Source organism: Sturnira hondurensis, unplaced genomic scaffold, assembly GCF_014824575.4.
Source record: "Sturnira hondurensis isolate 20B ecotype Veracruz unplaced genomic scaffold, ASM1482457v3 Scaffold0018728, whole genome shotgun sequence".
In the NCBI taxonomy this organism is placed as follows: domain Eukaryota; kingdom Metazoa; phylum Chordata; class Mammalia; order Chiroptera; family Phyllostomidae; genus Sturnira; species Sturnira hondurensis.
The window spans coordinates 1,981,973-1,993,873 of record NW_028091359.1 but is presented as its reverse complement, the minus strand read 5'-3'; the positions used below and the strand labels follow the sequence as shown (position 1 = coordinate 1,993,873).

The 11,901-nt window shown below is 58.9% G+C and overlaps 1 protein-coding gene across 2 annotated transcripts; it reads right to left on the bottom strand.

Moving 5' to 3' along the window:
* Positions 1 to 1,761: 1,761 nt before the first annotated feature.
* Positions 1,762 to 11,214, bottom strand: CA4 (carbonic anhydrase 4). Of its 2 annotated transcripts, none has more exons than XM_037070175.1 (8): positions 11,071 to 11,214; positions 6,536 to 6,589; positions 5,200 to 5,355; positions 4,341 to 4,486; positions 4,136 to 4,219; positions 3,803 to 3,866; positions 3,483 to 3,649; positions 1,762 to 2,549 (listed from the first exon to the last, which is right to left on the bottom strand). In XM_037070175.1, exons 1-8 carry the CDS (start codon positions 11,126 to 11,128, stop codon positions 2,355 to 2,357), a joined length of 924 nt encoding a protein of 307 aa, XP_036926070.1. In that variant the 5' UTR covers positions 11,129 to 11,214; the 3' UTR covers positions 1,762 to 2,354. The 2 variants fall into 2 exon arrangements, with proteins under 2 accessions (XP_036926070.1, XP_036926071.1); XM_037070176.1 differs by having other exon boundaries at positions 6,536 to 6,586.
* Between the last annotated feature and the right edge of the window lie 687 nt (positions 11,215 to 11,901).

The following is an 11,901-nucleotide window of genomic DNA, read 5'->3' as shown; positions in this document are numbered from 1 at the left end:
CTGCAGATAACTGCCAGAGGAGAGAGCTGGGCACGGGAGCCAAGGAGGGGCAGAGAAGTGACTTGGGTGGGTGGGCCCTCTTTCTGAATAAGGGGTCCACTGGTAGCCCACTACCGCCTCAGAGAGTTGTGTCAGGAGCCAGAGGTGGGCTGCGGGGGGCGGTGGAGCCCCACGGAGGGAGTGAGTTTACTGGGAAGAGGAGGCGCTCAAGAACATGCGTAGTGAGAGGGATTATCCAACAGCCCCAGCCTCCTGGGTGCAGGGGCCAGTTCCAGGGGGTTGGCTGCACACCCCTGTGGTGACCGGCCAGGAATGACCTTGCTCTGAGTGGTGGTGTGCCGACAGCACCTGCCCCAGCATAGGAAGGCTGCCACCCATCCCACACCAGGCACAGGGGGGCAGGTGGAATGCTGGGAGGAGCCCTGAGCCCTGGGCCCTGGACAAGCTGTGCCCATTCTGGCCCCCACCGGCCAGGTTCATTATTGTCATTGTGGGGTTAGGGGTGGAGAAGGGCAGTGTGCCTTCTGCCTGGGGTCGGAGAGGCCAAGGCTCCCCTAGACTCCTGCAAAGAGCTGGGGCTTCCTGGTTCTGCTGAGGGCAGGCACTGGATGGGAGGTGGGGGAGTGGTGGAGGAGAGGGGTTGTTGGGACTTCAGAGAGCCTTGAGCTGGTGGCAGGGCACTTAGATCTTAGATCCCTTGTGGGAACCAAAGAGAACAGGTTCAGTGTCCACATACCCCCTGCTGACACAGGCTGCCTGCTGTTGCCATGGTGACAGCAATACCAATCTCCCTCGCCCGCCACCCACTGCTGTGTGGTCACCAGTGAAAGGAGGGGGTGCTTATTCTTGGTCACGAAGGGGAAAAGGGAGGGGGAAGCTCATATGGAGGGGGAGCAGCCCTTTCTCCCTCTTCCCAGGCTTAGCTGGGGGGTGGTCAGGGACTCTGAGGAATGGGGTGGGAGAAGGCGTAGGGGTCACCTCCTCCAACCAGCTCCCCCGCAAGACCACAGCAAGCCAGGGCTTCTCACCCTGGGTAATGGAGTCCCAGTGTGCTGCCCACTCCAGACCCCGGAGCCTGTTAGAGAGGGCATCCCCACAGCGCCCTGGCCCCGAGCCTCAGTGGGGGCGGGGAGGCAGCTCTTCTCCCAGCAAGGCCCACTCTTGTCCCCTTCTCCTGCGTCTCAAGGCTCATGCTCTTCCAAAATACAGTCCTGCTCCGAATGAGGACGCCTCAGAACCTGCACCCCTCAGTCCCTGGCACCCGGGACCTGGCCTGGCTTGGAGCCCACCCATGGAGACCCTGTTTTCTTCTCCCTTGGTTTCCCAACCCTCTACTCCCCCCACAGCCCCTCCTCATCTCACTCCCTCTTGGGCAGCAGAGGCAAAAGCCATCAGAGACGCAGTCCAGGGGCAAGGGCGGTACTGACAGCTCCCAAGTGCAAGGGTCAGGGAGCCTGGGATTCGCCTCTCCCTTCTGTCAGCAACCTCTGCGCTGCAAAGCAAAGGCCCTTCAGAGGGGCTCCCGGTCTCTCATGCTCAAGACCAGCATCCTCACAAGATCTTATTTTGAGGGCCACCCTCACCCCCACCCACTCCCTCCTCCTCCCCACTTTTCTCCTCATCCTCCTGCTGCTGCAGCCCGAACACTGGCTGGCTCCAGACGCCTCCTCCCAGGGGCTCCTTCAAGTCTCCCGGAGGCCTCCCCTGCCCACCTTCCCTTTCTGACTGGACTCTCTCCAGAGCACCTACTGACGCCTGAAACATAGTACAGTGTGTCTATTTTATTTATAATGTCTCCCTACTAGACTGTGAATTCAGGAGGGCAGGCATTTTTGTCACAGCCCGTGTCTAGAACATAGACGCTCAAGATATATCTCAGCAAATAGATGAACTTGTCACCACCTCACTAGGCTGTACCCACACGCGCCGGCACCCTCCAGCCCCAGCACAGAGGAGGAAGCGCCGGCTGGTGTCTCAGTCCGCTCCGCCGCAGCCGCTCTGTTGGCCTCCGCCCGGCCTCTCTCCTGTCAGGCTGCTCTGGAGCTCCAAGGTGCCTTCTGCATCTCTCCCAGTGGGGTGTGGACAGTGGACAGGGAGCTCACAAAGGTGGGGGCGGTAACTTGCGGTTCCTATTCCAAAGAACCTCCAGCCCCAGGGCCCCTACCCTGAACTAGGATAAGTTGGGGAAAACAGGCGGGGGTAGTCGTGGGAACTAAAAACAGACGTGAGAAAGGTTCCTCCAAAAATATATCCATCTTTTCTTCATCATCAAAGTCCAATCTGGGAAGCCTGAGGAAGGAAGGCCCAACCGTCTCAGCGCTGAGGTCATAGGTCCAGTGTCCAGCCATGAGCCATCAGCAGAGGAAGCCAGCCACCAGGCCGCTGAGCATGGGCGCCAGCAGAGCGAGCAGTGGCAAAGGCAGCAGCCCGCCCGGGGCCCGGGACTTAAACACCAGGCGCTGGCCCCGGTGCTGTAGGGGCCTGACGTTGTCTGTCATGCTCAGCTTCTGCTCACTGTCGTAGTACAGCTTGTCAGAGAACGCCAGGATCTGCAGAGGGACAGGGCTGGCTAGGATGGGGACCTGCGGAGCCGGACTCCCCGCCGTGTTACCCGGGGCAGTCACCTAGCCTCTCTAAGTCCTCATTAGTGTGGGGGCTCAGAATCCCTGCCTCTCAGGCGTCGGTGCAGATAAAATGAAAGATGTAAAGTGCTGGGCATTGGTGGGCTCTCAATGCCCATTAGCTCCCCTTAGCCAAGTGGACGGCTTGGGGAGCCTGTGATCACAATTACCATTGTCAACTGTTGCTAAAGAGCAGCGGACCTCAGACTGGAATGTGTGTATTCATGCCTCCCGGGGAGCTTGTTGGGTCTCAGCCTGCCATTCTCCACCCCCCAGAGTTTCTGATTCAGTAGGTCTGGGGTGAGGCCCAAAAATTTGTCCAGCAAATTCCCAGATGATTCGATGACACTGGTCCAGGGAATCACTCTCTGAGGACCACTGTCCTGGAACAAAATACCACGAGGGCCGGGACAGAGGCCCTTTTGGCTCACTGTTGCATCTCGAGTCTCATGTGTTATGGGGACTCTGGGACCATGCGAGGACTGAATGACCCATTCTCCTTCAGTGGCTGCACCGACCCTCTCTTGCTGCCCCTGGCCAGCCCGGGCCCTCTACACGGCACCTCTCCTCAGGATATGCACCCCCTGCCCTCCACTGGTCGACTCCCACCTACTTTTCAGGGTGCAGCCTGGAAACCCTTTCCCAACACCCCTGCCATGGCCTCCCCTCCAGCCCTTACCCTAGAGATGGGACAGCTGGGACCCTTCCTGTCTGTCTCCTGCAGGGAGTGTCTGTGGACTTAACCAATAGACCCTCAGCTCCCTGGAGTGCCCCCAACCCAGGGGTCTCTGGGGGTCCAGAGGGATGTTTTCTGGGGAGCTGGGTGATGGGAGGCTGCTGCCTAGGCTGGGCCCTGTGTACCTGGTCCTTGTGGAGCTGAATGGGGTTCTCAAACACGGTCCAGACAACCTTCTCATCACAGCTTGGTGTGGTGAGCGAGCCCAGGTAGCGGAAGTAGTGCCTCCGTTTCTCCTCCTCAGGGAGCAGGTCTAACAGGCTGATGCTCTCTTTCATTGTGGCATTCATCACTGGCAGCAGGTGATCAAGGACACTGTCAGTGGGGTGGTCTCTGAGACACTGACCCCTGACACACCTCACTCTGAGAACCCAGCCGCCTTTGTAGGAAGGAGCCTCCACCCTTCCCATCCGCCCCCCCCCCCATCCTGGTCATCCTGACTCACTGGGTCTGGGAATAGCAGACAGCACCTCCACCAGGGGCTGGAAGCCGTCATTCTTGGATCCAGCCTGGAACAGGAGGGAAGGGCGCTTGGGAGGGGCTTGTGGGGAGCTGGTGGTGACCACCCACCCATTCATTCCCCTGGTCAGGGGTGGGGAGGGCAGGCAGCTGCTGTGCCTGAGACCCTGAGAAACTCTGAGCTCCCGACCTGGGGGTACATAAGCCACTGAGAAACAGAAGGCAGGGCCTCCCCAGGCCCCTCTTGTCTTCCTGGAACCCCAGGTCTCTGGATCCTAAGAAATAGTCCCTCAGACCCCGGGGATGTGGGGGGTCCTACCTCCACTAGGAAGGCCAGCACTGCAATCTCGTCTTTGGGGTCCTCGGTCTCTTTCGTGTTCTCTTTCTTATGTACTATGTGCATCTGGTAAGAGGTGAGAGGGACAGAGAGAGAACTGGGAGACCAGCTGGACCACCCTTTTTGCCTGAGGCAGGTACATTCAGGGCCTGGCCAAGGTACTAGCCCAGGAGAGGCCACCACTCACCTCCATGGCAAAGCGCTCCCCATCCAGGCTGTGCTCCGAGCCTGCATCCAGCACCCTGGACCAGTGCAGGTGCAGCTGCTTGGCCCTGTACCGGGTGTCCAGGCCTCCTCCAGTGATTGTAGCCTCATTCCCCAGCAACACCACCACTGAAGGACACAGGAAGGGGCAGAGTCCTCGAACCCACCTCCCCTAGCCTCTTCCAGCCACTCTTCCCAGCTCCACCCAGGCAAGACCTCTTCTACCCCCCACTCTTCATGGGCTGTGGGCCTGGACCTGGAGGGAGGACACCGGGTGGGTGGTACCAGCCCAGACTTTGCCCCGGCCCCTTACTGGCCTCCCTGCCTGCCTCCCTGTGAACATCCCCCACTGCCCCAAACATGAAACTCGGTAGGTCTCTCCCTTGCTCCAACCCCTCTCCGTGGTGCCCTGGCATCCTCAGGGGAATGTCCAACCCCTCAGCCCTCAGTGATCTGCCCCTGGGCTGGCGTGGCTCCTCCCAACTTCCCTCTCCATCCTTCACCCACATAGAGCTGCATGCGGCTCCCTGAACACCCCAACCGGTTTCATGCCCCACGCCTGTGCACATTGTTGCTCCTCCATCCTAGGACATCCAGACCAATCTGATGAAAGTACTGAAAATCCTGCTGGCGTGTTCTCTGCTTTCCGAGTCCTCCCTCTTCCCCTACCTGCCCCTCACTGGGGGGCAGTTTCAGTTTCAGTTTCCAGTTTCCAGTTTCCCCTCAGCAAAGGTGCCCCTGGGCCTGTGTGCCCTCCCAGTGCTCAGGGAATTCTGGGCCCCTTCCCTGGACCTGGACCCCATGCCTGCCCAGGTCCTCCATCCCGCCCGCCTGGGACCCACCTGAGTGCCCGCTGTTTTGGACAGCCCACTTCTGCTTCTTGTCATAGCCGGAGAAGGAGAAGGGTCCCAGGGCTTTGTTCACCTGTGCCTTGGTGGTGACAATGTTGATGGGCGACTGGCGGGTCTTCTGGCAGTTTCCACCCCACTGGTTTGGCCCTGAGTGGGGAGAGAGGTGGGCCCAGTCAGGGGGCCTGGCGCTGGGGTGCAGCCTCCTCTGCTCCACAGAGGTCAGACCTGCGCCCCGCTCACAGGCAGCAAGGTCGTGGGATGGCTGGCAGGCCGAGTTGCAGGAGTCTTCCTGCTCAGACACACACACGCACGCACACACACACACACATCTGCAAGCAAAAACAGCAGGTCTGGCGGTGATGGCAGGAAGGGAACAGGGTGGCAGGTTGCTGGCTCTGAACTCTGAGAGAGGGGACAACCCCATGATGCTGGGCTGATGCTGGGCTGCAAGGGGAGAAATGTGGTGATAATTGGCTTTGTAACCTGTGTCATGAAGTTCAAAGGTGAGTTGGAGAGCTGGGACAGAGTGGAGTCCCCTGGAAGGGCTGCTTAGGAAAGGGCACACTGACTGGACACTGAACATCGTGAGGCCGCAGCGGGGACGTAACCCCTGGGGGAGCCTGGTTCTCCGAACCACTGGGCGGGGCTTGGGAGCAGGCAGCACCTTCCAGTCACCGCACAGCGAAGGCAGGAAGAGAGCAAACTTCGGGGAAATTGAGAAATTCACCAAGTTTTAAATAGAAAGTGATAAGGATCCCTCCCGGGGTTCCCTTGCAAACAGGACCAAGTCTCCTTTTTTAAAAAAAATCCTCACCCAAGTATGTTTTTTCCACTGATTTTAGAGAAAGAAGAAGGGAGAAAAAGAGAGAAAAGAGAGAGAGAGAAACATCAATTGGTTCCCTTCTTATATGTGCCCCAGCCAGGAATTGGACCCACAACCTAGGCATGTGTCTCAACCAGAAATAGAACCCATGACCTTTCAGTCCATGGGATGACACTCCAACAAACTAAGCCACCCCAGCCAGGGTCCAAGTCTCCATTTTGTAATGAGAAAGAGCAAAATGTATCTCTCCATTTGATGCTGCTGATGACATTTCACAGGGGACTCACCCTCTCCGTGACAGTGATGGTGGTGCCAGGGAAGGCTCGGGTCACTCCACATTCTCTATCCCCTGAGCACCAGGAATGTGTGTGTGTGTGTGTGTGTGTGTGTGAAGAGCTGATGTGATTGGGGGACACCCTTATCCCTCATCCTTCCCACCCTCCTTGTGTCTCCACGCCCTCCGCCCCACGCAGAAAGGCCTGTCTCCAGATGCGCTGTACTCACGCTGGCAGTCGTTGGAGTCCCTGGCTTGAGTCTCGTAGCACCAGTGTGACTCTGGAGCAGAGAGAGGAAGGATGTGAGGCTGGTGTGGACATGTGTCAGTGCATCTGTGCCCACAGATGCCTCCACCAGCTCACGAGAAGCGTGCACTCAGCCTGAGCTCCAGCCTCTGAGCTCACACGAATACTGGATGGGTGTGTGCACACAGTTGGTCAGAGGCTATGAATCTCCCTGAAGTCAGAGGCCCCCTGGGGTTGGGGTGGGGGGGGTGTTTCTGGGGTCTGGGAGAGGATGCTTAAGGAGAACATGTAGGGGTGGGGACGGAGGCCACGAGAGCAGACAGGCTAGGGGTCCCTGGCCTGTGACTCATCCCATGGTCATCCTGGACAGCGCACGAATTCTCACACAGGGAAAAGCAGCCACCAGCCTTTGAGGGGGCTCCTCTGAGACCACCCCAGGCTCTGGCCTCCACGCTCCCCATTTGTTGCTCATCATCCTCCCGCCCCCTCCTCTAACCCACACCTGGAAGGGAGGCAGTGGTGAGAGGGGAGGAGGAGGGTTTGGGCCTGGCCTCCCCTCTGGGGACCACAGAGCCAGGTTCGGCCTGGCTGCCTTCCTGGAGCTGATGGGGGGGTGGGGTTGATGGAGAGCGGGTTGGCCCCTCCCTTTCACGTTATTAAGACCCGTTCTTGGCTAAACTTTCCCAGCCCCACATCAAGGAAGGCAGCCAAGCCCTCTCCCTGGTCTCACCACCCCACAGTCCTCGTGTTTGGGACCAGACAGACCCAGCTTCTAATCCTGGCTCTGCCTCAGGGTAGAACCAGCATCTCTGAAGTAAAGGTCACACCCCAAACCTACCACACTGATGCAAGACCGTATCAATGGGGGAGACGGGGCAGGGCAGAGAGGGACGTGGGAGCGACTGCTTTCACTCAGCTTTTCTGTAAACCTAAACCTGCCCTAATCAAAGTCTACTGATTTTCTTTTTTAAAGGTCGGAGAAGCAGGGTGGACAATGCATTTGGTCCAGAGCTGGAATTCTGGCCAAGTCACTGAGTCTATCTAAGCCTCAGTTCTACCATCTGTGAAATGGTACTAACACCACCCACCTCATTTGAGGGCCGTGGTGGGGGGCGTTAAATGAGATGGTAGGAGTGTTCCAGGCAGCCTGGAACTTCGAGTCCCTGACAAGCCCTTCCTTCCTGTTGCCCTGCTCCCTCCGCTCTCCTGTCAGTGCACAGATGGCCAAAGCCACGTTGGAAAGAATTCAGGGATGAGGAAATTCCTAAGAAAAGCACAGCTTCCCCCTCAGCCTGAGCTCAGACCTCTGAGCTCACATGCCTTCCCTCCACCTTCACGTCTGGGCTGCCCGCATCCAACGCCTCCAGTGGGGTTCCTGGCATGGGGACAGGGTGGGGAGGGAGCCATGAGAAGGTGGGACTTCAGTCGGGGGTGGGAGGATTTGAGGCCAGGAGCGAGCACCCACGGGAGGCTGGGCACCCTCAGAGCCACTCTGGGTGTCTGAGTTCCCCAGCTCTGGATCAAATGCTTCACCCATCCTGCTGGCACAGCCTCTTTCAGACACGGACAGTCCCTGAGTGTTTTCCTCGTAACAGTTCTCCCCGAGACAGGGCTCTGCTGCCCAAGGGCTCTGCACCTGGGAACCGCCCTATGGGTCTGTCAACTCTGCAAGGGAGAGGGGCCTGTCTTCCACGGGTGGAAGCAGTTCCCCATCCTAGCTCTTCCGTCGCGCAGTTGCTGCCTTTTCTGAGCTCCCTCCAACCTTCTCCCTCAGGCAGAAGGAGCTGGGGGTCTCCGAGAGGCCCCCTGTGCCCGTGAAAGCCTGCCTGTTACAGCCCTTCTGTTTCTTCCCCTCTCAGAGGTCCAGAAGGAAGAAGGGGCCCCCAAGGTCAGCCTGGATTGGAGACCCAAGGGGAGGCCACTCTAGAGGAAGCCTTACTTAAACCAGAGTCTGAGGGAGCCAGCTGTGAGGGGCGGAACCCTCTGAGCCTCCCCACCCCCATGTCCCCAGGGATTATTTGGTTCAGGCTAAGCTTTTCTCAGGAATTTACTCTTTCCTGCCAGCTATGGCTTCTGCGTTTGTAATGGTAACCTCTGATCCACTGCCATAATCATAGAGACTTTTGACCTGCTTGGGCGAATGCTCTTGTAACTACCCTCTTCAGGGGGCAGGAGGCAGGAAAACACAATGTTGATGAGGCCAAGGCCAGGGGTCAGGTCTGTCTGTGGGCTGAGGACAGGGGGCCGGCTCTCAGGCAAGAGGTGGCAGGTCACACACCAGCTCAGGTTCCTGTAATTGTTCGTGAGGGCTGCCCTTGCAGGTGACTACCAGCCCTCTGTCTTGGGGTCCCCTCCATGAGGGCCTAGAAAGGAGAACGGCCCCAGGCCCCAGGCCCCAGGTTCCAGCGGGTCCGCCTGCCCCAGCCAGAAACTGAGCGAGAGACCTGACAGCCACTGCCAACCCCCCAGCCACTGTTCCCCACCCTGGCTTTCTCTCCTCCCCCCCCCCCCGCCCCCGTTCTTTAGAGATGACTGAAAATTTTCTTTCTGATGGACCTTGCTCACCCCACCCTCCCATTCTGGGGGCAGGAAGAAATCCTGAAAATCAGCTCAGCAAAAGCCAAGTATGTCCTGGGCAAAGTCTCGGGAAGTCCTGGCCAGAAGGAGCCCTGTATTCTCTCCCCTCCTCGCTCCACGGCATCTGACGCTCCAGGGACCTCAGTGGGCAGCCTCAGTCATTCTGTGTCTTCCCCTCTCAGAGGGGAATGACCACAGCCTGGTCATTCTCCAGCCTCAGTTTCCCTGGTTGGCTGGCCCCAGGCCAGTGGTAGAGCCACCACGGCCATCACGCATGAAGTGCCTGCCACGTGTCACAGAGACATTGCACTGAAGCACTTACATCACTATCTGACATGAGTCCTTAAAACAACAGCTAAAGCTCACTACCCTCCCTGTTTTGTAAAGGAGAAAACGAGAGCGACCTGCCCAAGGCCACACAGCAACAAACCGGCCGGATGAATTGCAAGGCTTTTCTCTTTCTACTCAGCTCAGCGGCTGAAGCAGGTTTCAAACGTCCGACTCTAAAAATACAAATGTTCACATCCTACTGTGGGGGAGAGAGACATATCTCTTTACCCTTCTAAGATCTTTTGGCTGTCTAAGAATGAAATAGACATGAGACAGATTAACAAGAGAAAATGACCACATTTAAGAAGTATGGGCAGGAATCCCACAAGCAGGAGAGGTCAGAGACAGAAAGGAAGAAGGACATGTATGCGGCATTCTGACCTAAGGATGAGGTTAAGGTGCCTTGGGGCTTCAGAGGGGAGACAGGTCATAAAAAGTTAATCATGGTAATAACTCCTATTATCAGCAAGGTCCCCAGTTTACATTCTTTAAGGGAGAGGTAAAAGTCTTGATTGCCTTCAACTCAGAATAATTCACAAGCCAGCGTGGCACACTTGGGGAGACCTGCTCTGAACCCCTTCACTGCCTTTTCGCTCTCCTCCCCTCCTGCGAGTTGCTGCCAGACGCCCCTCCCCCAGCCCTCCCCCCACCCCAGTCTGTCCTGCAGGCGCCACTCTCTCCTCTGCTGCTGAGGTTCCCCTCACCACTCACTCCACGACTCCAATCGGGGAGCCTCTAGCTCTGGAGACGGGTTTGGTCAGACGGACCCGAAGGACCGTGGGAGGGGTCGCTGAACCCCATCTGGTAGATGGCAGATGGGAGTTTCCTGCGACGGAGATGAGCCCCGGCGAGGTCGCGGGAAAGGTGCTCCCTGGATCCCTGTGCCCGGCCTCTGGAAGCACTTCCAGTTCTTTATCAAACATTAACACGTCTCTCCTGCTACCCCCCACCTAGGAAAATAAATAAGAGCTTGGCCTCACCACTAATCTTTAAAGGAAAATCACCCTGGCCGGAAAGACTGGCTCAGCCCGGGACCTCGGTTCTCCAGAAGCCTGCAGCCAGGCTCCCAGTACAGCGCTGGGGGTTTGGCGGGAAGGTGAAGGGAGGTGGCAGCCCCCAGTGATAAGGAACCCAGGGTGGGAAGCGGGGATGCCAGGGGTCTACCGCACTCAACGTGCTGCCCTTGCTCTGGGCGGAGGAGAGCAACCTCCTGCACCCAGCTCCGGCCAGGCGGACAGCAACCCAGGGGCAAAATGGGTAGGACCAGAGCCGTGTGAGACGCCAGAAAGGACGAGAAACGGAGGCATGCGTCGGGGCGAGTCAGAGAAGCATCCTCATGGACCCGCAGGCTCGTCCCCTCAGGGCCGCCGCGCACACGGGAGCGCACGCTTTCCCCGCACCGCACCTGGCCGTTCGTGTGCGCACCCGAGATCGCTCAAGCCCAGTCGGCCTGCAGCCTCTGCGCCCCGGGCGCACACGCAACCCCCGACAGGCGCGCAGCCGGCGCGCACTGGTGCTGGAGGGCGCATCCTGGGCACGGGGCGCGGGGACCGGGGCCGGGGCACAGAGCGGGTCACCCGAGGGGCAGGGTCCCGAAGCCCAGGCGTTCACCTGCGCGGGCCAAGGACCGGTACCCGACGAGGGCCAGGAGCGCCAGCAGCAGCCGCATCCCGCGCAGGAGCAAAGACCAAGCCAGGGGTCGCAAACCAAGGAGGCCGCCGGGGGTGCTGCGATCATGCCGGCCAGGGTTTTATAGCGGAGCCGCGACGGGGTTGGGGGTGGGGGTAGCCCCGACCGCGGGACGCGGGTGGCGGCTCCTCCCCCTGGCGGAGCCTCCCCTTCCCTCGTCCAGAAATACACCGCTTCCCCCTCCTCCCCGCTCTGCGCCAGAGCCCCCCTCACCGACTCCGCGTCTTCTCCCCTCGCCCCGCCCCATTCCACATGGTCTCTGGTGTGGGAACAGGGTAGCGACAGCGCAAGGTACTTGAGCCACACCACTAGCGTGGGCGCCTGGATTCCTGACGTTGGGTCACTTTGGTGCAGACCACTGAGCGGTCCGCTGGCCTCGGGAGCGCTGGCCCGCGGGCTTTGGGACGGCCTCGGGTTGAGGGTGGGCGGCGGAGGCGGCCTCGGAGGGCTGGAAGGACCCGCAACGGTGTTGAATGCGGTGTCCCCAGAAAGAGGGTTTGCTTTTCATATTCAGGTGGTGGCCGCAGATTCTCCGTCTCGTTTCTCTTTTCTGTTTCCTCGCAGACTGCTGCAAACTTAATTTCGAAGCAGACCAAAGACCCTTCTTCCAACTTAGAGAGCAGACGCCCCTAAATTATTGTGAGTGTTTGTGTGTCGGGCAGAGCAGTGAGGGTTGAAGGGCCAGAGCTGAGAAACGGACTGCAAAGGGGTCCAGTGAGGGAGAAACTTGTGGGGTCAGAGGGGAGGGGCGGG